The sequence below is a fragment of the Schistocerca nitens genome, chromosome 2 (genome assembly GCF_023898315.1).
Source record: "Schistocerca nitens isolate TAMUIC-IGC-003100 chromosome 2, iqSchNite1.1, whole genome shotgun sequence".
Taxonomy (NCBI): domain Eukaryota; kingdom Metazoa; phylum Arthropoda; class Insecta; order Orthoptera; family Acrididae; genus Schistocerca; species Schistocerca nitens.
Window position 1 is genome coordinate 214912552 of NC_064615.1, and position 27569 is coordinate 214940120.

Below are 27569 nucleotides of genomic sequence, written 5' to 3' on the forward strand. Positions count from 1 at the left end.
TTTAGGTGGACCTAACGTTGACTGTGAAGAAAAGAAATATGACAGACTTACATTAATCCGGAAAGTTATAAGACAACAGCGAATTAGCTCACTTTTACAGGCAGACTACGTAACTAGAGCGCGACAACAGTTACAAGCATACCAAACCGTAACAGACATAGTTTTGGTAAACACTTGTGTGTCTGAGCGCACTCTAGCGCCTGTACACCAAATTAGACCACTGAGACCGCTCTGTCGCAGTATTCCACTCCGTCCCGGTCTTCCATATATACACTCATGCTCATAAATTAAGGATATTGCAGAATGTGGTGCCACACAACGTGGCACTACACAAAACTGGCGCTATAGTATAGGCACATAGGGAACATACACGACACAGATCTGTAAGTCCATGGTGTTGGTGATAAGTTGAGAAAACTGTCCCGAAACACATGTGCTACAAAACGCCACTGTTTCCTCCGCATGTGTCTGGTCTCCTTCCCCAAACAACCAACCAATCCTGCGCATGTAACCCGACATTAATATGGGATATGATCGCCATGCACACGTACACAGGCCGCACAACGTGTTGGCATACGTTGGTCAGGTGGTCGAGCAGCTGCTTGGGTATAGCCTCCCATTCTTGCACCACTGCCTGTCGGAGCTCCTGAAGTGTCTTAGGGGTTTGAAGAAGTGCAGCGATACGTCGACCGAGAGCATCCCAGACGTGCTCGATAGGGTTTAGGTCTGGAGAACAGGCAGGCTCGGTGGGGCCGTGCGTTATCAACCATCAGGAGGAAGGTGGAACCCACTGCACTCCTGAAAAGGCTGACATACTGGTGCAAAATGACGTCTCGATACACCTGACCTGCTACAGTTCCTCTGTCAAAGACATACAGGGGTGCACGTGCACCAATCATGATCCCATCCCACACCATAAAACCACGACCTCCATACAGGTCCCTTTCAAGGACATTAAGGGGTTGGTATCTGGTTCCTGGTCCACGCCAGATGAAACCCAAGCGAGAATCACTGTTCAGACTATACCTGGACTCGTCTGTGAACATAACCTGGGACTACTGCTCCAATGACCATGTACTGTGTTCTTGGCACCAGGCTTTATGGGCTCTCCTGTGACCAGGTCTCAGTGGAATGCATCTTGCAGATCTCCAGGCGAGTAAACCATGTCTGTTCAGTCGTCTGTAGACTGTGTGTCTGGAGACAACTGTTCCAGTGGCTGCGGTAAGGTCCCGAGCAAGGCTACCTGCAGTACTCCGTGGCCGTCTGCGGGCACTGGCGGGAACTGATGCTGAGATATCGGTCTTCTTGTGGCGTTGTACACTGTGGACGTGCAGCACTGCAGCGCCTGGACACATTTCCTGTCTGCTGGAATCGTTGCCATAATCTTGAGATCACACTTTGTGGCACACGGAGAGCCCATGCTACGACCTGCTATGTTTGACCAGCCTCCAGTCACCCTAGTATTCTACCCCTCATAACGTCATCAATATGTGTTCTTTGAGCCATTTTCAACACACAGTCACCATTAGCACGTCTGAAAACGTCTGAACACTTACTCGCTGCTCCGTAGTCTGACATGCACCAACACACCTCTGCGTATGTGGACTGCTGCCAGCACTACCGTGAGACGACCGCTGGCCAAATGCACCGCATGGTCATACCCCGAGGTTATTTAAACGCGCAAATCGCCCACCAGAGCATAAATAAATGATTCGAATAGTTAAAAGAAGAGAACAAATACGCAATGGCATTATTGATGCTATGGAGTGCAGAAGTTAAGGTTTAAAGTAACTTACGCATGACGTGACATTGCGAAATAACGTAAACCAAACAAACACCGTCCTAACAGACTATGAAGGCCCAGTGGTACCAACCGGCCGCCGCGTCATCCTCTGCCCTTAGGCTTCACCGGATGCGGATATGGAGAGGCATGTGGTTAGCACACCGCTCTCCCGGCCGTTGTCAGATTTCGTGACCGGTGCCGCTACTTCTCAGTCAAGTATCTCCTCAATTGGCCCCACAAGACTGAGAGCACCCCGCTTGCCAACGGCACTGGATTGACCCGGGTAGTGACCCATCCAAGTACTAGCCAAGCCCGACAGCGCTTAACTTCGGTTATCTGACGGGAACCGGTGTTATCCATGCGGCAAGGCCACTGGTATTGCCCAAGTAATATAGCGCGATGATACTTGGACCATACATCAAAAGAACTGCTACAGTAAAGTACAGGTCAGAAGACAACTGAAAGAAATACGAACAGAAATGTTACTTTCATTCAATGACAATAATTACACTCAAGTCACCGCGATCCGTGATGGTCCCCCTGAATGTTACAAATGCGGGACATGGTTCTTAACAAGGCATGTAATCACCACGGACACAGTGCATGATTTGAAATGTGCTCGCTTGCTGGCCACAAAGTTGGCAAGTCTTTCTTGTATTGCGGATTTATGTTCCCCCACCACCGTGGTTCACAACTGCTGTATGGTCGTTGGTGCATATGAATGCGCCGCAATACATTTCACCAACGCTTCCCACACTTGCTCGACGGGATTTAAATCGGGGGATCAGGCAGGACAGTCCATTCGCAGAAATCTCCCCGTTCCAAAAGCTCCTCCACACGCGCTGTTCGATGCGGTCGCTCATTTTGATCCATAAAAACGAAGTCAGGGCCGAATGCGACCTTGAAAAGACGGACTAGAGTGTCACAGTAACCTTGACAGGTGAGTGTACCGTGTTCAAAGATTTGGAGGTACGCCTATGCAACATTATGCCTCCCCATATCATTACACATGGACTACCAAAACGACATGTTCGACAATGTTCCTCATTGCTGTAGGTGTTCCCACCTTTCGCCGTATGATGGTTCATATGGTTCAAATGGCTCTGAGCACTATGGGACTTAACATTAACATCTGAGGTCATCAGTCCCCTAGAACTTAGAACTACTTAAACCTAACTAACCTAAGGACATCATACACTTCCCTGCCGGAGGCAGGATTCGAACCTGCGACTGTAGCGGTCGCGCAGTTCCAGACTGAAGCGCCTAGAACCGCTCGGCCACCGTATGATGGTACGTCAGACTTACTACTCAGACTGCATCTGCTCCCATGCCAGAAGTGCACATTTCGTCATCATTCTTCCAGTCTCCCGATGACTCATCCATGCGTGAAGTCATCCAAATGTTGCCTCCGGGCTATGTTGTAATGAAGAACAGTGCACCGTAACTGCTCACTGTTTGATATACTCTGCCTCTTCCCGTTTGCTGAACTGCCTCATGTTGCTAGGCCAGCCCCATTAGGCACAACAGTCACGCTGACCTCACACAGTGTGACTTCCAGCTTTCTGGGCACGACTAAGACAACATACTCCCACACTTCCATTCATTTCCACATACTACTTGTAAGGTTATGGTACTTTATCTATACTGAAGAGCAAAAGAAACCTGCCTAATATCGTGTAGGGCCCCCGCGAGCACGCATAAGTGCCGCAACACGACATGGTATTGACTCGACTAATGTCTGAGGTAGCGCTAGAGGGAACTGACACCATGAATCCTGCAGAGCTGTCCATAAATCCGTCAGAGTATGAGGGGGTGGAGATCTCTTCTGAACAGCACCTTGCAACGCATCCCAGATATGCTCAATAATGTTCATGTCTGAACAGTTTTGTGGCCAGCGGAAGTGTTTAAACTCAGAAGAGTGTTCCTGGAAACACTCTGTAGCAATTCTGGACGTAAGGGGTGTCGTAGTGTCCTACTGGAATTGCCCAAGTCCGTCAGAATGCACAATGGACATGAATGGATGTAGGTGATCAGACAGGATGCTTACGTATGTGCCACCTGTCAAGAGTCGTATCTAGACGTATCAGAGATCCCATATAACTCCAACTGCATACGCCCCACAACATTACAGAGCGTCCACCAGCTTGAACAGTCCCCTGTTAACATGCAGGGTCCATGGATTCATGAGGTTGTCTCCATACTGTACACGTCCATCTGCTCGATACAAATTGAATAGAGATTCGTTAGACCAGGCAACACGTTTCCAGTCATCAGCAGTCCACTGCCGGCCGGTGTGGCCGAGCGGTTCTAGGCGCTTCAGTCCCGAATCGCGCTGCTGCTACGGTCGCCGGTTCGAATCCTGCCTTGGGCGTAGATGTGTGTGATGTCCTTAGATTAGTTAGGTTTAAGTAGTTCTAGGTCTGATGACCTTAGATGCTAAGTCCCATAGTGCTTAGAGCCATTTGAACCATTCAACAGTCCACTGTCGGTGTTGACGCGCCCCGGCGAGGCGTAAAGCTTTGTGTCGTGCAGTCGTCAACATTACACGACTTGTAAGTAGGCTGTTTAGGTTTTTATGTTGGTAACGTCACGTAGCGCTCTGTATGAAAATCGCTGGCTGTGCTGTGTGCAGTCTGTGCCTGGTTCGCATTGTTGTAATATTCGCTATTGTTGTGTTGGGCAGTTGGATGTGAACAGCGAGTAGCGACGTGCAGTTGGAGGTGAGCCGCCAGCAGTGGTGGATGTGGAGAGAGTGATGGCAGAATTTTGAGAGCGGACGATCTGGACGTGTGTCCATCAGAAAGAGTAAACTACATCTACATCTATACTCCGCGAGCCACCTTACGGTGTGTGGCGGAGGGTACTTGTTGTACCACTATCTGATCCCCCCTTCCCTGTTCCATTCACGAATTGTGCGTGGGAAGAACGACTGCTTGTAAGTCTCCGTATTTGCTCTAATTTCTCGGATCTTTTCGTTGTGATCATTACGCGAGATATATGTGGGCGGTAGTAATATGTTGCCCATCTCTTCCCGGAATGTGCTCTCTCGTAATTTCGATAATAAACCTCTCCGTATTGCGTAACGCCTTTCTTGAAGTGTCCGCCACTGGAGCTTGTTCAGCATCTCCGTAACGCTCTCGCGCTGACTAAATGTCCCCATGACGAATCGCGCTGCTTTTCGCTGGATCATGTCTATCTCTTCTATCAATCCAACCTGGTAAGGGTCCCATACTGATGAGCAATACTCAAGAATCGGACGAACAAGCGTTTTGTAAGCTACTTCTTTCGTCGATGAGTCACATTTTCTTAGAATTCTTCCTATGAATCTCAACCTGGCGCCTGCTTTTCCCACTATTTGTTTTATGTGATCATTCCACTTCAGATCGCTCCGGATAGTAACTCCTAAGTATTTTACGGTCGTTACCGCTTCCAATGATTTACCACCTATGGCATAATCGTACTGGAATGGATTTCTGCCCCTATGTATGCGCATTATATTACATTTATCTACTTTTAGGGAAAGCTGCCAGCTGCCAGCTGTATATCATGAACTGATACATGATGACTTTTGAATATTATTAAGGTAAATACATTGTTTGTTCTCTATCAAAATCTTATGTTTGCTAAGTATGCCTATCAGTAGTTAGTGCCTTCAGTAGTTAGAATCTTTTATTTAACTGGCAGTATTGGCACTCGCTGTATTGCAGTAGTTCGAGTAATGAAGATTTTTATGAGGTAAGGCCGGTATTACACTATCAAATTTCTTTGTCAAAGATTTGATCAAAGATGCGATCCAATATTCCGTCCAATATATTTGACAAAGATCTTTGACGTAGCGCTACAAGGGGTATTACACTGTCATCAAATTTTTCGTCAAAGTTCAAGATGGCTGACAACAACTTGTTATTAACCGCACCAGTTCTACGTACTCCAATTGCATTGTGTGCTCATGCGGAAAAGAAGTGGGGGGAAAAAATGGAACCATACAAACGAGGTTGACAGTCTTAAAAGTCCTGGGATTACAACTTGATAATAAATTCAGTTGGGAGGAGCACACCACAGAACTGCAGAAACGCCTTAACAAATCTGTATTTGCAATTCGAGTGTTAGCAGACATAGGCAACATAAAAATGGAAAAGCTTGCATACTTTCATTCCATAATGTCATATGGGATAATATTTTGGGGTAAATCTTGAAGTCAAACAAAAGTTTTCAAGGTCCAAAAGCGTGTAATACGTATTATTTGTGGAGTAAATTCACGGACCTCCTGCAGAAACCTCTTCAAAGAACTGGGTATACTAACTACTGCCTCTCAGTATATTTACTTCTTAATAAAATTTGTCGTAAATAATATATCTCTTTTTCCAACAAACAACTCAGTTCATACATACAATACCAGGAACAAAAATGATCTGCACAAGGACTTAAAAGCACTTACTTTAGTTCAAAAAGGGGTCCACTACTCAGGAACATTCATCTTCAATAATTTGCCAGGAAACATAAAAAATTTAGTTAGAAATAAAGATCAGTTTATCAGTTTAAAAGGAGCCTGAAAGACTTACTACTGGCCAACTCCTTCTACTCCATTGGCGAAATTTTTAATAGAAACAAATGATGTATTTATTCATACTATTAGTATTTTTATTTCAGCTTAAAAAAAATCGACATGTTCCACATCCACGAGGATCTCCTCAGCACGGATCTATGGAACGAAAAACTAATCTAATCTGGGTGAAGCCGTGGGTTTTACGACGACACGATAAAAGCATTCAACAAAACTTGTTACGTGAGCTTACAGTGGAAGACGTCAAGTCGTACATCAATTTCTTAAGAATGGATGAGCATACATTTCTGTATGTTGCTCAATGAAGTGTATCCTCATATCACAAAGCACAATTTTCACTTAAGAACTGCTACATCTTCAGAAGACAGGCTCACTATAACACTCCGATTCCTTGCTACAGGAGAGGGTTATGTTAGGTTAGTTTAGGTTAGGTCAGGTTAGGTCTCCAATCTTCTTAATCTATTTTTGTATTCAGGGTGCCTCACGTTGTAAAGCGCCTCATCAGCTTCAGACATCTCTATTAATTCTGTGGTTGTCGGCACACATCAATTGTATTTACCGGCAATGGTTATAAAAACACTACAGACGACAGAACGCTGCAGCGATGCTAGCGCTCCGCGTGGTAACATATCGCATTGCAGTGAACAGAAGACAAGCGATTTCTTTGATCAAATATACAGCCTCGGCCTAGATTTGATCAAATATTGGACGACATTTGTCAAAGATCCCTATTACACTATCAAATATCTTTGACAAAGATATTGGACAAAGATATTGGACAAAGAAATTTGATAGTGTAATACCGGCCTAAGTGATCCTTGAAAAGTATAGGTTATTGTTAGTCAGGGTCATTCTTTTGTATGGATTATTGAAAGTCAGATTGCGTTGGGCAAAAAAAAAATATTGTGTGTCAGTTTAGTGTTGATCAGAATAAGTAAAGAGAGAAACGTCTGAGTACGTTCAGTTCTGCTCAGCTGTTTGAAAATAAAATAACGTAAGAGGTTTATCAGCACAGTAATTCATAAATTTTTCTAAGGGGGCGTTTCAGAGTGTACCTTCGGCTCCCAAAGCCCATATCGATGATGTTTCGTTGAATGGAATCATATAGCGCTCGTAGAAAAAAGTGTTCAGCGACTGTTACCTGAAATGCTCCTCCATGATACTGACAAGAGGGAGATTGAGTTAATAATTAAATCACTAAAGACCAAGAACTCTCATGGATATGACGGGGTATCTAGCAGAATACTGAAGTATTGTTCTATGTATGTTAGCCCAGTACTAAGCCATATCTGTAACTTTTCCTTTAGGAGTGGTCGGTTTCCAGACCAATTAAAGTACTTGGTAGTGAAGCCACTTTATAAAAGGGAGACACGGATAATGTTGACGATTATAGACCTATTTCTATGCCATCGGTGTTTGCTAAAGTTATTGAGAGGGTTGTATATACAAGGTTACTGGAGCATTTAAATTCACATAATTTGCTGTCAAATGTACAGTTTGGTTTTAGAAATGGTTTAACAACTGAAAATGCTATATTCTTTTTCCTCTGTGAGGTTTTGGACGGATTAAATAAAAGGTTTCCAACTGTAGGTGTTTTCTTTGATTTAACGAAGGCTTTTGACTGTGTTGACCACAAAATATTACTGCAGAATTTGGACCATTATGGGGTAAGGGGAGTAGCTTACAATTGGTTCGCCTCTTACTTTAAGAACAGAAAGCAGAAGGTAATCCTCCGCAATATTGAGAGTGGTAGTGATGTTCAGTCCCAATGGGGCACTGTTAAGTGGGGTGTTCCCCAAGGGTCGGTGCTGGGGCCACTGCTGTTTCTTATTTATATAAATGATATGCCTTCTAGTATTACAGGTGATTCAAAAATATTTCTGTTTGCTGATGACACCAGCTTGGTAGTGAAGGATCTTGTGTGTAATATTGAAACAGTATCAAATAATGTAGTTCATGAAATAAGTTCGTGGGCTGTGGAAAATAATTTGATGCTGAATCACAGTAAGACTCAGTTTTTACAGTTTCTAACTCAAAATTCAACAAGAACCGATATTTTGATCAGACAGAATGGGCATATTATAAGCGAGACGGAACAGTTCAAGTTCCTAGACGTTCGGATAGATAGTAAGCTGTTGTGGAAAGCCCATGTTCAGGATCTTGTTCAGAAACTAAATGCTGCTTTATTTACCATTAGAACAGTATCTGAAATAAGTGACAGTTCAACACGAAAAGTAGTCTCCTTCGCATATTTTCATACGCTTCTGTCATATGGTATTATTTTTTGGGGTAATTCTTCTGATTCAAAAAGGGTATTTTTGGCTCAAAAACGGGCTGTTCGAGCTATATGTGGTGTAAGTTCGAGAACATCTTGTCGACCCCTATTCAATAGTCTGGGAATTCTGACATTGCCCTCACAGTATATATTTTCTTTAATGTCGTTTGTTGTTAGCAATATTAGCCTATTCCCAAGAGTTACCAGCTTTCACTCAGTTAATACTAGGCAGAAATCAAATCAGCATGTGGAATGAACTTCCTTGACTCTTGTGCAGAAAGGAGTGCAGCATTCTGCTGCATTCATTTTTAATAAGCTACCACAAGAACTCAAAAATCTTAGCAGTAGCCCAAACACTTTTAAGTCTAAACTGAAGAGTTTCCTCACGGCTCATTCCTTCTATTCTGTCGAGGAGCTCCTGGAAGAGCTGAAAAATTAAGCAAATTCCAGTGTTAAATTGTTGATTTTCTTTTTTTAAACTTACGAATTGTCGCCTGAATATGTTACTTATATGTCATTTTATCTGTTTCTACTATCGTGCTATAATTCCATGTATTGACTCAGTTCCATGACCATGGAGACTTCTCCTTAATTTGGTCCCACGGAACAATAAATAAATGGTTCGCACGCTGACACTTGCTGGTGGCCCAGCATTGAAATCTGCAGCAATTTGCGGAAGGGTTGCACTTCTGTCACGTTGAACCATTCTCTACAGCCGTCGTTGGTCCTATTCTTACAGGATCTTTTTCCGGCCTCAGACGTTTTACCGGATTTCCGATATCCGCGGTACACTCGTGTAATGGCCGTACGGGAAAATCCCCTCTTCAACGCTGCCTCGGAGCTGCTGTGTCCCATCGCTCGTGCGCAAACTGTAACATCGCGTTCAAACTCACTTAAATCTTGATAACCTGCCATTGAAGCAGTAGTAACCGATCAAACAACCGAACCACACACTTGCTATCTTATATAAGCGTTGTCGACCGCAAATCTGTATTCTTCCAGTTTTCTGTATTCGAATACGCATGCCTATACTAGCTTCTTTGGCGCTTCAGTATATATCGCACTTAAGATTTGCAAGCAGAGTAAACATAGCAGGAGCATTTGACAGTTTACGGCGGTGTACAAAAATCTTCTTGACCACTGCAGCGACAGAGTCGCTGAGTGCCGAGCGCGGAGTCACGAGGTGATCAAAAAGGGATATCCGCAGGAATTGATTTGCTGTTGACTGACAGAGACCGCCGACAGTTGAAGAGGGTCGTAATATGTACTAGGCAGACATCTACCCAGACAATCACACAGGAATTCCAAACTGCATCATGATCCCCTACAAGTACTATAACAGTTAGGCGGGAGGTGAGAAAACTTGGATTTCATGGTCGAGCGGCTGCTCATAAGCGACGCCTCGCTTGTGTAAGGAGCGTGAACATTGGACGATTGAACAGTGGAAAAACGTTGTGTGGAGTGACGAATCACGGTACACAATGTGGCAATCCGATTGCAGGCTATGGGTATGGCGAATGCTCGGTGAACGTCATCTGCCATTGTATAGAGTGCCAACAGTAAAATTCGGAGGTGGTAGTGTTATGGTGTAGTCGTGTTTTCCATGGAGGGGGCTTGCACTCCTTGTTGTTTTGCGTGGCACTATCACAGCAAAGGCCTACATTGACGTTTTAAGCAGCTTCTTGCTTCCCACTGTTGAAGAGCAATTCGGTGATGGCGACTGCACCTTTCAACACGATTGAGCACCTGTTCATAATTCACGGCATGTGGCGGAGTGATTGCACGACAACAACATCCGTGTAGTGGACTGGCCTACACAGAGTCCTGACCTGAATCCTATATAACACCTTTGGGACGTTTTGGAACGCCGACTTAGTGCCAGGCCTCACCGACACACATCGATATCTCTCCTCAGTGCAGCACTCCGTGAGGAATGGGTTGCCATTCACCAAGAAACCTTCCAGCACCTTATTGAACGTATGCCTGCGAGAGTGGAAGCTGTCATCAAGGTTACGGGTGGCCCAACACCATAGTGAATTTCAGCATTGCCGATGGAGGGCGCCAAGAACTTGTAAGCCATTTTCTGCCAGGTGTTCGGATACTTTTGATCACATAGTGTAACTGAAAGAAACAACCGACGAGCAGAGGAGAAGTGACAGTTTCATTCAAAGACAATAATTACGCTGAAATCACCGTGATTCATGATGCTCTCCTGGACAATTCAAAACGCCCGTCATGGTTCTTAGCAGGATGAGTGATCGCCACGGACGGTTCAAATGGCTCCGAGCACTATGGGACTTAACTGCTGAGGTCATCAGCCCCCTAGAACTCAGAACTACTTAAACCTAAATAACCTAAGGACATCACACACATCCATGCCCGAGGCAGGATTCGAACCTGCGACCGTAGCGGCCGCGCGGCTCCAGACTGTAGCGCCTAGAACCGCTCGGCCACTCCGGCCGGCGCCACGGACGGCAATACATGCTCTGCAACTTGGTCCGTCAAAACGATCATCTTCGACAGTGTTCCTGGGTGCTTTATGTGTTCCAACCTCTCGCCATATGAGGTTACGTCCGGCATTGTCAAACATGAAAGTTTTGATGGTCCAGATGTTATGGTGTGGGGAAGCATAATATTGCACGTGCACACTGACTTACAAATCTCTGAACACGGTGTAGTCACCGGTCAACGTTATTGTAATGCTGTACACATTCTATGTGTGCATCTTTTCAGGAATGCTTTCGTCCCGGACTTCATTTTTATAGATGGAAATGCCGACGGGTAGACCGGTCGCCTGGTGCAAGTCTTTCGAGTTGACGCCTCATCGGCGAATTGCGTGTCGATGGGGGATGAAATGATGATGACAAGGACAACACAACACGCAGTCCCTGAGAGGAGAAAATCTCCGAGACAGCCTGGAATCGAACCCGGGCCGTTGGGTATGACATTCCGTCGCGCTGACCACACTCAGCTACCATGGGCGTACATTATTTTTATAGATGCAAGTGCGTGACGCATCGAACAGGGCAGGTGGAGAAATTCTTTGGAACGAGAGGATTTTCGCCGAATGGACTTAAATCTCAATGAGCGCGTGAGGAATGCGTTGGAGAGATGTACTGCAGCACATCCACATGCACCAACGACCATACATCAGTTGTCAACCGTTCTGGTGGAGGAATAAAACGCCCTCCCACAGCAACTCCGTACCAACGTTGTAGTCAGCGTTGGAGCACGTGGCAGAGAATGCACGACCGTCCGAATGATCACACCCTGTTAAGAACAGTGTCCCGATTTTGTTATGTCCGAGGGACAGCCACGAACTGCGGTGCCTTCAGTATAATTATTTTCTTTGAATAAAAGTACTGTAGCAGTTTTTTCAGTGTACAGTCTACATTTCATCGAGCTGTGTTATGACAGTGACACATTACGAGGATGGTACCGTCTTCCTTATGTTTTGTACAATATTGTATAAACTCAAATAACAACAGACCTGGATTTTACACCACTGGCCGTTAAAATTGCTACACCAAGAAGAAATGCAGATGATAAACGGGTATTCATTGGACAAATATATTATACTAGAACTGCCATGTGATTACATTTTCGCGCAATTCGGGTGCAAAGATCTTGAGAAAACAATACCCAGAAGAACCACCTTTGGCCGTAATAACGGCCTTGATACGCCTGGGCATTGAGTCAAACGGAGCTTGGATGGCGTGTACAGGCACAGATGCCCATGCAGCTTCAACACGATACCACAGTTCATCAAGAGTACTGACTGGCGTATTGTGGCGAGGCAGTTGCTCGGCCACCATTGACCAGACGTTTTCAATTGGTGAGAGGTCTGTGGAGAATGTGCTGGCCAGGGCAGCAGTCGATCATTTTATGTATCCAGAAAGGCCCGTACAGGACCTGCAACATGCGGTCGTGCATTACCCTGCTGAAATGTAGGGTTTCGCAGGGATCGAATTAAGGGTAGAGCCACGGGTCGTAACACATCTGTAATGTAACGTCCACTGTTCAAAGTGCCGTCAATGCGAACAAGACGTGACCGAGACGTGTAATCAATGGCACCCCATACCATCACGCCAGTTAATACGCCAGCATGGCGATGACGAATACACGCTTCCAATGTGCGTTCACCACGATGTCGCCAAACACGGATGCGACCATCATGATGCTGTAAACAGAATCTGGATTCATCCGAAAACATGACGTTTTGCCATTTGTGCACCCAGGTTCGTCGTTGAGTACACCATCAAAATGGTTGAAATGGCTCTGAGCACTATGCGACTTAACTTCTGAGGTCATCAGTCGCCTAGAACTTAGAACTAATTAAACCTAACTAACCTAAGGACATCACACACATCCATGCCCGAGGCAGGATTCGAACCTGCGACCGTAGCGGTCGCTCGGCTCCAGACACAGCGCCTAGAACCGCACGGCCACTCCGGCCGGCGAGTACACCATCGCAGGTGCTCCTGTCTGTGATGCAGCGTCAAGGGTAACCGCAGCCATGGTCTCCGAGCTGATAGTCCATGCTGCTGCAAACGTCGTCGAACTGTTCGTGCAGATGGTTGTTGTCTTGCAAACGTCCCCATCTGTTGACTCAGGGATCGAGACGTGGCTGCACGATCTGTTACAGCCATGCGGATAAGATGCCTGTCATCTCGACTGCTAGTGATACGAGGCCGTTGGGATCGAGCACGGCGTTCCGTATTACCCTCCTGAACCCACCGATTCCATATTCTGCTAACAGTCATTGGATCTCGACAAACGTGAGCAGCAATGTCGCGATACGATAAACCGCAATCGCGTTAGGCTACAATCCGACCTTTATCAAAGTCGGAAACGTGATGGTACGCATTCCTCCTCCTTACACGAGGCATCACTACAACGTTTCACCAGGCAACGCCTGTCAACTGTTGTTTGTGTATGAGAAATCGGTTGGAAACTTTCCTCAGTCAGCACATTGTATGTGTCGCCACCGGCACCAACCTTGTGTGAATAGAATGAGATTTTCACTCTGCAGCGGAGTGTGCGCTGATATGAAACTTCGTGGCAGATAAAAACTGTGCGCCCGACCGAGACTCGAACTCGGGACCTTTGCCTTTCGCGGGCAAGTGCTCTACCAACTGAGCTACCGAAGCACGACTCACACCCGGTACTCACAGCTTTACTTCTGCCAGTACCTCGTCTCCTACCTTCCAAACTTTACACAAGCTCTCCTGCGAACCTTGCAGAACTAGCACTCCTGAAAGAAAGGATACTGTGGAGACATGGCTTAGCCACAGCTTGGGGGATGTTTCCAGAATGAGATTTTCACTCTGCAGCGGAGTGTGCGCTGATATGAAACTTCCTGGCAGATAAAAACTGTGCGCCCGACCGAGACTCGAACTCGGGACCTTTGCCTTTCGCGGGCAAGTGCTCTACCAACTGAGCTACCGAAGCACGACTCACACCCGGTACTCACAGCTTTACTTCTGCCAGTACCTCGTCTCCTACCTTCCAAACTTTACAGAAGCTCTCCTGCGAACCTTGCAGAACTAGCACTCCTGAAAGAAAGGATACTGTGGAGACATGGCTTAGCCACAGCTTGGGGGATGTTTCCAGAATGAGATTTTCACTCTGCGGCGGAGTGTGCGCTGATATGAAACTTCCTGGCAGATAAAAACTGTGCGCCCGACCGAGACTCGAACTCGGGACCTTTGCCTTTCGCGGGCAAGTGCTCTACCAACTGAGCTACCGAAGCACGACTCACACCCGGTACTCACAGCTTTACTTCTGCCAGTACCTCGTCTCCTACCTTCCAAACTTTACAGAAGCTCTCCTGCGAACCTTGCAGAACTAGCACTCCTGAAAGAAAGGATACTGTGGAGACATGGCTTAGCCACAGCTTGGGGGATATTTCCAGAATGAGATTTTCACTCTGCAGCGGAGTGTGCGCTGATATGAAACTTCCTGGCAGATAAAAACTGTGCGCCCGACCGAGACTCGAACTCGGGACCTTTGCCTTTCGCGGGCAAGTGCTCTACCAACTGAGCTACCGAAGCACGACTCACACCAGGTACTCACAGCTTTACTTCTGCCAGTACCTCGTCTCCTACCTTCCAAACTTTACAGAAGCTCTCCTGCGAACCTTGCAGAACTAGCACTCCTGAAAGAAAGGATACTGTGGAGACATGGCTTAGCCACAGCTTGGGGGATGTTTCCAGAATGAGATTTTCACTCTGCAGCGGAGTGTGCGCTGATATGAAACTTCCTGGCAGATAAAAACTGTGCGCCCGACCGAGACTCGAACTCGGGACCTTTGCCTTTCGCGGGCAAGTGCTCTACCAACTTTTTTTTTTTTTTTTTTTTTTTTTTTTTTTTTTTTTTTTTTTTTTTGGGTCTCCTTCCTCCCCTTCAACCCATCCTTGCGCTCGCCAATTTCTGCCTTCTCGGCCTGGCTTCTATGCCATTAAAAGAACGTTGAACACAAAGGACGCTTCTTCTGCATCAAGAAAGGAAAACGTGTTGTCACTGCAGCGGAAAGTTCAAGGTGCGTTGCTTCTGTAGCAAAGGAAACGTTTCATTCCTTGTTGATGACTCTTCGCTGCAAAACTTTTATTTTCATCGTGTTTTGTTGGTTTTTTGTTTTTTTTTATTTTTTTTAACTTTTTTAATATACAACAAGTGTTTTTGTAATTGTTTGTTTCCACTATTCTTTGCGTGAGACATCTCGGCTCGTTGACGGCACTCAACGCTTGCCTTCTCGAGGGTTGCCTATTATGGTATACCCCAAGCATATAGCTTGGTCTCATTTCTTTCTCCCCGTTTGTATGTGATCTCCTATGTCGGCAGTTGTCTTCTCTTAGCACTGAGTGCCCAATGGCCGGGCGCCACACACAGGTTGGGAGCCCAAACTGAGCTACCGAAGCACGACTCACACCCGGTACTCACAGCTTTACTTCTGCCAGTACCTCGTCTCCTACCTTCCAAACTTTACAGAAGCTCTCCTGCGAACCTTGCAGAACTAGCACTCCTGAAAGAAAGGATACTGTGGAGACATGGCTTAGCCACAGCTTGGGGGATGTTTCCAGAATGAGATTTTCACTCTGCAGCGGAGTGTGCGCTGATATGAAACTTCCTGGCAGATAAAAACTGTGCGCCCGACCGAGACTCGAACTCGGGACCTTTGCCTTTCGCGGGCAAGTGCTCTACCAACTGAGCTACCGAAGCACGACTCACACTCGGTACTCACAGCTTTACTTCTGCCAGTACCTCGTCTCCTACCTTCCAAACTTTACAGAAGCTCTCCTGCGAACCTTGCAGAACTAGCACTCCTGAAAGAAAGGATACTGTGGAGACATGGCTTAGCCACAGCTTGGGGGATGTTTCCAGAATGAGATTTTCACTCTGCAGCGGAGTGTGCGCTGATATGAAACTTCCTGGCAGATAAAAACTGTGCGCCCGACCGAGACTCGAAACTGCAAGGTTCGCAGGAGAGCTTCTGTAAAGTTTGGAAGGTAGGAGACGAGGTACTGGCAGAAGTAAAGCTGTGAGTACCGGGTGTGAGTCGTGCTTCGGTAGCTCAGTTGGTAGAGCACTTGCCCGCGAAAGGCAAAGGTCCCGAGTTCGAGTCTCGGTCGGGCGCACAGTTTTTATCTGCCAGGAAAGTTTCTTGTGTGAAATACTCAGAAAAGCTAATCATTTGCATATCACAGCATCTTCTTCGTGTCGGTTGAATTTCGCGTCTGTAGCATGTCATCTTCGTGGTGTAGCAATTTTAATGGCCAGTAGTGTACATTTTATGATTGTATAAGTATAAGGAAGTAACTTACTTTTACACACACACACACACACACACACACACACACACACACACAGAGAGAGAGAGAGAGAGAGAGAGAGAGAGCGAGAGCGAGAGCGAGAGAGAGAGAGAGGGAGGGAGGGAGGGAGAGAAGCTCTCCAGCTTTTACTTATTTATTTTACGAAGACACGTATGAGCAAATAGAAATTTGGGTTTAAGAATTTGAGCGATACTCGTTGATGGGGTTCTGCATTTCGTTTTACTTCTTCTCTCGTTGTCGTCGCATTCTTCTCGGCAAGAAACTGACCAGGCTATGGTCTCTGCTTAGAGTCTAGAGACGTTCTTTTAGGTCGTGGTTCATAGTATTTATACGTGGTGTTCAAAAAGTCTCTACGCAGTGCCCTATGATTGTTAGCCGCGCGTGCCGTATGCCGCAGTGAATATACCGAAATGAAACTCAGTGAAATACAAGTTATTAATTTATTGAATATTCATTTTTACTTACAAATTTTCACATTGAATGTTGAAAGTGCCCCCCCTGTTGTTGAATACACAATTCAATTCGTCTAATCATGTTTCCAAACACAAGTTGTAACATTTCTTTTGTAACAGAAGCAGTGAAAGTGAATATTGCAGTTTTCAATTCATCGATGGATTTTGGACGGTTTTTATAGACAGTTCCTTTCGCTGCACCCCAGAAGTAAAAGTCAGGTGGTGTTAGGTCAGGCGATCGTTGAGGCCAAAGTCCCTGTGAAATTATGCGATCATCAAAAACATCAGCAAGCAGTGACACTGAAACGCGAGCTGTATGCGCGGCTGCACCATCTTGTTGAAAATAACCGTTCAGCATTTCACTTAACACAAGTTCTCCTACGAATGGGTACAGAATATCACTGCAGTATCGTTGTGCGTTTATTGTTTCGTTGAAAAACCCAGGCAGGAGAACAATCGTACGACACGCACTGCTAATTATCATATGGCACTGCGGAGAGACTTTTTGAACACCCCGTATTTAAAGTACAAAACTGTTATAGAATCACCTTGTTTAAATAAAGGACGAAATCACCTTGTTTATTTAAAGGACGATAACTGTATTTTCACAATGTTAATGTCGGCTAACGCTAGAACAATCAGATACGTCCGTCTAAAACAACCAGAATGCCGTAAAGTAATGAGTTTGTAAAAATTTTCTTTTTTTTTTAAAAAAAAGTCTAAGTGATATCTTCTTACACATCGTTGCAAAATGTTAATACCTTAGGTGAAGGCAGCCACAGTCATCTCTTTGTTCAATATAAACTAAATAAAAGTTATTAGTAATAGCAAATAGCCGTCTTGGTATTTTAAAACAAAGAAAATTCTTTATGTAGCTTGATGACTTGTTCTGATATAATTTCTTACTAAAAAGTATTTAAGGATTGAAGAAATTTTACTTTTATGCAGTACAAAGTAGAATTTCTTACTAAAAAGTAGTTATGTATTGACCAAATTACACTTTTATGCAATACAGAACAGGATTTGACAGTGTCTAGGATGTACCGATAAGTAAATATGCAAATATAGTTCCTCGCTTGAACTACGTTTAACATTACATTTCACGTAACGAATATTACGTTCCAAAATTCAAGAAACTGTGTCATCACTGTTCGTTCGACTGTCTCTGTAAAAGCACAATGGCGAAAAGAGTAAAGATTAGAGTTGTCTCGTCGATACTGATGTCATTAGAGACACAGCACTAGCGTAGTGAGAAATGAAAGACAGAGGAAGATGGTTATGGTCTTTTCTCCAACCAAATCGTGTGGAAACTGTCCATTTGTAGGCTATTAAGTTTGTAAAAGGTACACTGCCCTAGATTTAACGCTAATGAACATGTTATTTTTCAGTTCTACTCATGCAACTACAATTAAAACTAATTTTTTTTTACACATTACCACTTCTGAAACAAAAAAGTCATCAGTGGAAAACAAAGATTTGTCCACAAGAAATGACTGGGAGTTAGATTTAAGAATTGCTTTACTACCTGTAAAACTAGTGTTGTACTGCGGATATCACTATTCTTCCCAGAATTGTAATGGATTATTTGTGACGAATTTTACTAGCGAATATATGTATTGTGATGGTGCAATTAAAATACCTAAATCTTTGAAGAGTAGTATCCCACTGCACTACCGCGAGTGAGCACGACACGTTATTGTTAGTTCTCGCTTTTACACAGTCAGTAGTTTCAAAGTAATGAGTTATACCGAAACTGGTAGTATATTATTACATGGGACACTTTCTGCTCCCTTGATCATATTGCACCGAACTTCAAGGAAACCAATGGATTACTGTGCACGAACCCCAAAACTGTTTAAGGAGTAATAAATTTTGTTCACCAAAAACGAGAGTATTGTTTAGCTTAATAAAGGAGACAAACAACGGCAAAGGAATCTGTTATGGATTTTAAACACAATTTTATTGTTTTGTTATGAACTTAGTTCTTATTTTAAATTCATACGATAGTGAATAATTTTAGCTGCTTGTAAATTATTATGATTAAGAAATAATAAAGAAAACTTTTATTTCAACTTCAAAACATAATTAAATATAACAACTTATTATAAAATAGAGAAACTTAATTACTAAGAAATGAATATGTTCCAGACAGTAAGAAAACAGGTTTCACTCTCCTGAATGATGAGAAACGACTGACTAGTGGACCTAAGAAACAGAAGCACCATATTGACAATACTGATGAAATTAGAATTATCGAGAAGAATGCTACAGCATTTTCTCCCATGTTTTATATGTTCTGATAGATGGTCGCTTTTTCATCTGTCAGCTATCTGTGTTTAATATATATATATAAATTATTATTTATCTAAGACTATATATTTAAAAGCCGGCACTATTGTGCCTTACAGTGTATGACATGATTGTATCATTGCATTCAGTCTGTAATACTTTTGATTGGTCATTAACCTTTTCTTTTCTATACACACGAACACTGTCAAAGTGTCGGCCTCGATAAATTAAATGTGGACTAGAGTTCAGCAGAAATTTGTGACTACTGCTGGAAGAATATTATTGTTACCGTGGTCTCAACAATAGATGCCTGTAAAACTGGTGGACAACTGTAAAACAGTGAGTTATTTCACTGGGTTCTGTTCGACACATCGTTCACCGAATAAGTCGGAGCTTCAAGCAGCGACCCCCTCGACACTGGCATCGGGAGTGGTGATGGTCTCAGTGGCGATGCCGAGGGTCACCCTGAGCGGGCTGCGGTCCACCCTGTTGATGTCGTCGGAGATCTTGCTCGCCGAGGTGCCGGGTCCGCCGCCGCCGAACTGGCCGTTGAGCTGGCTGATGAGGAAGCTGAGGTGGACGCTGCGGTCGACCCAGAGGAACTTGACGCAGCGGCCCTTGCCGTCGGAGCGGTAGCCCGTCGAGCAGGGCTGCGACTGGCGGCCGGGCGCGACGAACAGCGACTTGGGCACGATGCGCCGCGGCCGGTCAGCCTCGTCGCGCTCCTCGTCGGGCTGCGGCAGCCAGTCGGCGCCGACGGGCGCGTCCGTCAGGCGGGCGACGACGCCGGCGCTCCCGAGGCGCGGCAGGGCCGCCAACAACAGCACAGCGCACAGCCACAGCACGCGCCGCATGGCGTCACACCGCCATCACAGGGACCTGCGAACCGGATTACATTAGATTAATACTAGTTACATGGATCATGAATACGATATTTCGTAATGATGTGGAACGAGTCAAATTTTCCAATACATGACATAATTAAGTTAATTTAACAACATAATTAAGATAATATAACAACTTTTTTATTTTTTGTTTTTCTTTTTTTAATTTTTTAAATTATTTTTTGTTTTGTTTTTTTCTTCTTTTTTCTTAATTTATATCTAAAAATTCCTCTATGGAGTAGAAGGAGTTGTCATTCAGAAATTCTTTTAATTTCTTCTTAAATACTTGTTGGTTATCTGTCACACTTTTGATACTATTTGGTAAGAGACCAAAGACTTTAGTGGCAGTATAATTCACCCCTTTCTGTGCCAAAGTTAGATTTAATCTTGAATAGTGAAAATCAGCCTTTCTCCTAGTATTGTAGTTATGCACACTGATGTTACTTTTGGATTGGATTTGGTTGTTAATAAAAAATCCGAAATAGGTGGTACCTGATTACTAAACTTTGCTGTACAAGAACGTTAGGCAAAAAGTATCGTGACAAAGACACGGAACCACACAAGAGCCAAAACCGCACAGGTATGTTTCATTCAAGACAACCCGTTTCAGCAGTCTTACCTGTCATCTTCAGGTCTTAATCATTTTTTTGGTAGTAAAACGTGTTAATTTTACGCTGAACCTCATACAAAGGGTAAAACGAACACGTCTTACTACAACAAAAGTTTAAGACCTGAAGATAACATCTAAGACTGTTGAAACCGGTTGTCTCGAATAAAAATACACTACTGGCCATTGAAATTGCTACACCACGAAGATGTGCTACAGACGCGAAATTTAACCGACAGGAAGAAGATGCTGTGACATGCAAACGATAAGCTTTTCAGAACATTCACACAAGCATGGCGCCGGTGGCGACACCTACAACGTGCTGACTGAGGAAAGTTTCCAACCGATTTATCATACACAAACAGCAGCTGACCGGCGTTGCCTGGTGAAGCGTTGTTGCGAAGCCTCGTGTTAGGAGGATAAATGCGTACCATCACGTTTCCGACTTTGATAAATAGCGGATTGTATCCCATGGCGATTGTGGTTTATCGTATCGCGACATTGCTGCTCGCGTTGGTCGAGATCCAATGACTGTTAGCAGAATATGGAATCGGTCGGTTCAGGAACGCCGTGCTGGATTCCAACGGCCTCGTATCACTAGCAGTCGAGATGACAGGCATCTTATCAGGATGGCTGTAACGGATCGTGCAGCCACGTCTCGATCCCTGAGTCAACAGATGGGGACGTTTGCAAGACAACACCCATCTGCACGAACAGTTCGACGACATTTGCAGCAGCATGGACTATCAGCTCGGAGACCATGGCTGCGGTTACCCTTGACGCTGCATCACAGACAGGAGCGTCTGCGATGGTGTACTCAACGACGTACCTGGGTGCACGAATGGAAAAACGTCATTTTTTCGGCTGAATCCAGGTTCTGTTTACAGCATCATGATGGTCGCGTCAAATGGTTCAAATGGCTCTGAGCACTATGGGACTCAACTGCTGAGGTCATTAGTCCCCTAGAACTTAGAACTAGTTAAACCTAACTAACCTAAAGACATCACAAACATCCATGCCCGAGGCAGGATTCGAACCTGCGACCGTAGCGGTCTTGCGGTTCCAGACTGCAGCGCCTTTAACCGCACGGCCACTTCGGCCGGCTAATGGTCGCGTCCATGTCTGGCGACATCATGGTGAACGCACATTGGAAGCGTGTATTCGTCATCGCCATATTGGCGTATCACCCGGCTTCATGGTATGAGGTACCATTGGTTACACCTGTCGGTCACCTCTTGTTCGCATTGACGCCACTTTGAACAGTGGACGTTACATTCCAGATGAGTTATGACCCGTGGCTCTACCCTTCATTCGATCCCTGCGAAACCCTTTATTTCAGCAGGATAGTGCACGACCGCATGTTGCAGGTCCTGTACGGGCCTTTCTGGATACAGAAAATGTTCGACTGCTGCGCTGGCCAGCACATTCTCCAGATCTCTCACCAATTGAAAACGTCTGGTCAATGGTGGCCGAGCAACTGTCTCCTCACAATACGCCAGTCACTACTCTTGATGAACTGTGGTATGGTGTTGAAGCTGCATGTACACGCCATCCAAGCTCTGTTTGGCTCAATGCCCAGGCGTATCAAGGCCGTTATTACGGCCAGAGGTGGTTGTTCTGGGAACTGATTTCTCAGGATCTATGCACCCAAATTGCGTGAAACTGTAATTACATGTCAGTTCTAATATAATTTATTTGTCCAATGAATACCCGTTTATCATCTGAATTTCTTTTTGGTGTAGCAATGTTAATTGCCAGTAGTGTATTTTACGTTTGTTTGCGTGAACATCTTCCGCAGCAGCAGTTATAATCTGTTACTATTGGTAACAATGGAAACCAATCCTAAGCAAAGAAGGCAATGCAGGATGGTGACACGAGTATATACATGATCTATACAAGGGCGATGTACTTGAGGACAGTAGTATGGAAATGGAAGAGGACGTAGATGAAGATGAAATTAGAGATATGATACTACGTGAATAATTTGACAGAGCACTGAAAGACGTAAGTCGAAGCCAGCCCCCATGTCTAGACAACATTCCATTACAACTACTGATAGCCTTGGGAGAGCCAGCCATGACAGAACTCTTCCATCTGCTGAGTAAGATATATGGGACAGGCGAAATACCCTCAGACTTCAAGAAGAATATAATAATTCCAATCCCAAAGAAAGAGGAGGTTGACATATGTGAAAACTGTCGAACTATCGGATTAATAAGTCACAGTTGCAAAATACTAACACGAATTCTTTACAAACTAATGGAAAAACTGGTATTACCCCACCTCGGGGAAGATCACTTTGGATTCTGTAGAAATGCTGGAACTCGCGAGGCAATACTGACCCTACGACCTATCTTAGAAAATACGTTAAGGAAATGCAAACCTACGTTTCTATCATTTGTAGACTTGGATAAAGTTTTTGACAACGTTGACTGGAATGCTCTTTTTCTGACTCTGAAGGCGACAGGGATAAGATACAAGGAGCGAAAACTGTTTACAATTTGTACAGAAAACAGATGACAGAAGAGTCGAGGGTCACGAAAGGAAGCAGTGGCGGAGAAGAGAGTGAAACAGGGTTGTAGCCTATCCCCGATGTTATTCAATCTGTATACTGAGCAAGCAGTAAAAGAAACAAAAGAAAAATTCGGAGTAGGAATTAAAATCCACGGAGAAGAGAAGAAAACTTTGAGGTTCGCCGACGACATTGTAATTCTGTCAGGGACAGCAAAGGATCTGGAAGAGCAGCTCAACGGAATGGACAGTGTCTTGAAAGGAGGATATAAGATGAACATCAACAAAAGCAGAACGAGGATAATGGAATTTAATCGAATTAAATCGGGTGATGCTGAGGGAATTAGATTAGGGAATGTGACACTTAAAGTAGTAACTGAGTTTTGCTATTTGGGGAGCTAAATAACTGAACATGGTCGAAGTAGAGAGGATATAAAATGTAGACAGAAGAGAAATTTGTTAACATCGAGTATAGATGTAAAAGTCAGGACGTCGTTTCTGAAAGTATTAGTATGGAGTGTAGCCATCTATGGAAGTGAAACATGGACGATATAGACAATGTAGACAGGAAGAGAATAGAAGCTTTGGAAATGTATTGCTGCAGAAGAATGCTGAAGACTAGATGTGTAGACCACGTAACTAATGAACAGGTACGGAACACAATTGGGGAGAAGAGGAATTTGTGGCACAACTTGACTATGAGAAGGGATCGGTTGGTAGGACACGTTCTGAGGCGTCAAGGGATGACCACTTTAGTATCGGTGGCAAGCGTGGAGGATAAAAATCCTAGACACAGACCAAGAGATGAATACACTAAGCAAATTCAGAAGGAAGTTTTTGAGCCGCTCGGAGTGGCCGCGCGGTTTGAGGCGCCATGTTTCGGACTGGCGGCCTCACCCGCCGGAGGCTCGATTCCTCCCTCGGGCATGGGTGTGTGTGTTGTTCTCAACATAATTTAAGTAGTGTGTAAGTCTAGGGGCCGATGAGCTGAGCATTTTGGTCCGTTAGGAATTCACACACATTTGAACATTTTTCTGAGTTTTTGAGTATCAAAATAAGTGACATAAATGCCTCTTCATTAAGTAGGTCTTTTTTTTAGCATATAGCTTTTTGACATTATCAGAAATGAGATTTTTAATGATAGAACTTGGGATCTTTCTTACCAGTAGCAAAAATAGCTGTTTCGCTTTATATTTATTTTATACATGACGTGTAAGTACTGCTTCTTCTTGTACAGTTAATCAGTTTTCAGTTTTCAAACTGTATTTCTATGCTTTTACATAAGCAAAATGTTACCATGTCTGCTGTTGTCATATAAAACTTTACGTGTGAGTTCAAATACTAAATACTGTTCATTTTAACATTCATCTGTCTATATTTTAAATGTTAAATAGCAGCCGGCCGAAGTGGCCGTGCGGTTAAAGGCGCTGCAGTCTGGAACCGCAAGGCCGCTACGGTCGCAGGTTCGAATCCTGCCTCGGGCATGGATGTTTGTGATGTCCTTAGGTTAGTTAGGTTTAACTAGTTCTAAGTTCTAGGGGACTAATGACCTCAGCAGTTGAGTCCCATAGTGCTCAGAGCCATTTGAACCATTTGTTAAATAGCCTACTTATATTTACGGCTAACAGATGGCACTCTTGGTGTCACGTTCACCTGCCCGCACTTGTTGACGCGGGCGCCTCAGTCCGTTGCTACCTGTGGCTTTACAGATATGAGCAGCCCATCGTGGCTCACCTTCGTGCATTCTTTTTGAAAAAAGTTGTGACTAAAGCCCTTCTGGCCTGTTATTTACTTTATACATGACATGTAAGTACTGTCTTGTATTGTTAGTCAGTAGTTACACTTTTATACAAAAATTTTTCTTTTCCCATAAATTTGTGGTTATGTTATAGGCCAATTTAAACATTTAAATTCTGATGAAGGCACTCTTAGAAGTGTTGAAACGTGGTTAGTAAGACTAAAAATTGTGATCGGGGGCTCATTTGTTTCAACTTTAGTTTATAAACGGTCACTGAAACAAGCAGCTGTTTTTAAAACGAGGCGTAAAGTTTTGTGTCCTGCAGTTATGAAGGATTCACGAGTGGGCCTTAAGCTCCGAAAGCCCATATCGATGATGTTTCGCTCAATAGTTCGCACGTTGACACTTGCTCATAGTCCAGCATTGAAATCTGCAGCAATTTGCGGAAGGGTTGCACTTCTGTCACGTTGAACCATTCTCTTCAGTCATCGTTCATCCCGTTCTTGCAGGATATTTTTTCGACCGCAGCGACGTCGGAGATTTGATGTTTTACCGGATTCCTGACATTCCTGGTACAATCGTGAAATGGTCGTACGGGAAAATCTCCACTTCATCGCTTCCTCGGAGATGCTGTGTCCCATCGCTCGTGCGCCGATTATAACACCACGTTCAAACTCACTTAAATCTTGATAACCTGGCATTGTAGCAGCAGCAACTGATATAACAACTGCGCCAGACACTTGTTGTTTTATATAGGTGTAGCCGACCGCAAGGCCGTATTCTGCCTGTATTTGAATACGCATGCTTATACCAGTTTCTTTGTCGCTTCAGGGTATATCACCTAAGTACCATGACAGCTCCGCCATTTTATACCTTGTGGACGCGGTACTACCGCTATCTGTATGTGTGCACACCGCTATTCCATGACTTTTGTCATGCCAGTGTACAGACAGTGTAACATCCACGAGATAAATTTTAGCTACGGTGCGGCGAGAGGAAATTATGCCTGTAACAGTTATAAACATTATCTATTCGACATATAAAAAAATAGTGAAAAAGATGATAAATATTAATTATTTATATAATATTCTATGATGTAATTGGATATATCGATGTGTATCATACAAAGACAATGATAATTGTAAATTCCTTTTATGATCTGCGTTTGTCTTCCTTTGTTTTTACCTTTTGTTGGATGGCTTTTCAGGTTGCGGACGCATAGCAAACTGAGGTCCGTTAAGAAATTGTAATTATTTGTTAATTATTACTTGAGAATAGAGTTCATTATTATTATAAATATGAGTGAATAATTATTTGTAACTTTAATTCCTCTCTCACTAAGCATTATCTGTGTTAATTATTTCTTTCCGCTGCAAGGAGCGCAGCCATTGATGATAGCGATTTGTATCGCGTTTTTGTCTGTGTTTTCCTTAAGAAAAAATCAAGTGTTTGCTTGATGAAGTCTAAATAGTGTGCAATACGAAAGTAATGTTTAATAAGCATTTAAAATACTTATTTACTCTAACAATAGAAAGTCTCTATCAATTGTCTGCCGCCATCTTAACAATTATCTGAGCGGCAAATTCAAATTACGCAACTCTGCAGACATAAATGCCGAACGTAATACAAACGTGTAAAAATAAATGTGCATTGGTGGTCCCAAACTCATTTTCATGAAAATGATTCGAATCAGATTGGTTCTTTAAAAACAGTGCTCATAGCACGATCCTTATAACAAACTTTTCTAGCGGATGTATGGAGCCGAAATTAATTACGCACCAGTTGCGAAGAATATTGTTTCAGGTAACATACGTCACTGTTGTGCGCGGCTGATATTCGGTGGTTTTAATGATCATTTTGCTGAAGATAACTGTTTCCATCATAATCAATAGTTGTATAGAATCTGTTGTATGAACTGTGATTTAGTGACACTTACACAACTTACAGACAACACTTTAACACGACGTTAACTTGGAGTTCTTTAGCAACTTGACCAATTCTTTAGCCGGGAGAAAAATTATTTAGTAATTACTCAATGTAATAAAATAAAGATTATCATTTTCATTTACAAATTAGTTAAATACCAAACCACAGAATAACACAGCGAACGCCACAACAGTCATTTTCCTTGTGGTGTCACTGCCAGATTCCACACTTGCTAGGTGGTAGCTTAAATCGGCCGCGGTCCATTAGTACATGTCGGACCCGCGTGTCGCCACTGTGTGATCGCAGACCGAGCGCCACCACACGGCAGGTCTCGAGAGTCGTACGAGAACTCGCCCCAGTTGTACGACGACGTTGCTAGCGACTATACTGACGAAGCCTTTGCTCTCATTTGCCGAGAGAGAGTTAGAATAGCCTTCAGCAAAGTTAATGGCTACGACTTAGCAAGGCGCCAATTGTCACAGTGCATGTATCTTACGAGTCTCATTTGTATAGTCAAGAGAGATGTATCACAAGGATTGATTAAAAGTTAAGTATATTCCAAAGATACGTATTTTCTTTATAGTATTCAATACGTATCCTGTTCCAGACTTGACGCCAGTCGGCGTGTGTGTACGCGTGCCTTTCGGCTTCCTCCTCAGTGTGGCGTGACTAGCTTGTTACGCCACAACATTCCTCTCGCCCTGTGAG

The 27569-nt window shown here is 44.0% G+C and overlaps 1 protein-coding gene, 6 non-coding genes and 1 pseudogene across 7 annotated transcripts in view; 1 reads left to right on the top strand and 7 right to left on the bottom strand.

Moving 5' to 3' along the window:
- Positions 1 to 2041: 2041 nt before the first annotated feature.
- On the bottom strand, positions 2042 to 2160 carry LOC126238041 (5S ribosomal RNA; annotated as a pseudogene).
- Positions 2161 to 13697: 11537 nt separating this feature from the next.
- Trnas-cga (transfer RNA serine (anticodon CGA)) lies at positions 13698 to 13772 on the bottom strand. Its single transcript has one exon. It is a non-coding gene; the product is annotated as a tRNA-Ser (tRNA).
- A 226-nt stretch (positions 13773 to 13998) lies between these two features.
- Positions 13999 to 14073, bottom strand: Trnas-cga (transfer RNA serine (anticodon CGA)). The gene has a single exon. It is a non-coding gene; the product is annotated as a tRNA-Ser (tRNA).
- A 226-nt stretch (positions 14074 to 14299) lies between these two features.
- On the bottom strand, positions 14300 to 14374 carry Trnas-cga (transfer RNA serine (anticodon CGA)). The gene has a single exon. It is a non-coding gene; the product is annotated as a tRNA-Ser (tRNA).
- A 226-nt stretch (positions 14375 to 14600) lies between these two features.
- Positions 14601 to 14675, bottom strand: Trnas-cga (transfer RNA serine (anticodon CGA)). The gene has a single exon. It is a non-coding gene; the product is annotated as a tRNA-Ser (tRNA).
- A 1093-nt stretch (positions 14676 to 15768) lies between these two features.
- Trnas-cga (transfer RNA serine (anticodon CGA)) lies at positions 15769 to 15843 on the bottom strand. Its single transcript has one exon. It is a non-coding gene; the product is annotated as a tRNA-Ser (tRNA).
- A 341-nt stretch (positions 15844 to 16184) lies between these two features.
- Trnas-cga (transfer RNA serine (anticodon CGA)) lies at positions 16185 to 16259 on the top strand. Its single transcript has one exon. It is a non-coding gene; the product is annotated as a tRNA-Ser (tRNA).
- A 2186-nt stretch (positions 16260 to 18445) lies between these two features.
- LOC126234332 (uncharacterized) overlaps positions 18446 to 27569 on the bottom strand; it is a 126982-nt gene continuing 117858 nt past the window's right edge. The window contains exon 2 of the mRNA XM_049943017.1: positions 18446 to 20074. Within this exon, the coding sequence (XP_049798974.1) occupies positions 19591 to 20049 (459 nt within the window). The 5' untranslated portion in view covers positions 20050 to 20074 and the 3' untranslated portion in view covers positions 18446 to 19590. The remainder of the gene's footprint in view (positions 20075 to 27569) is intronic.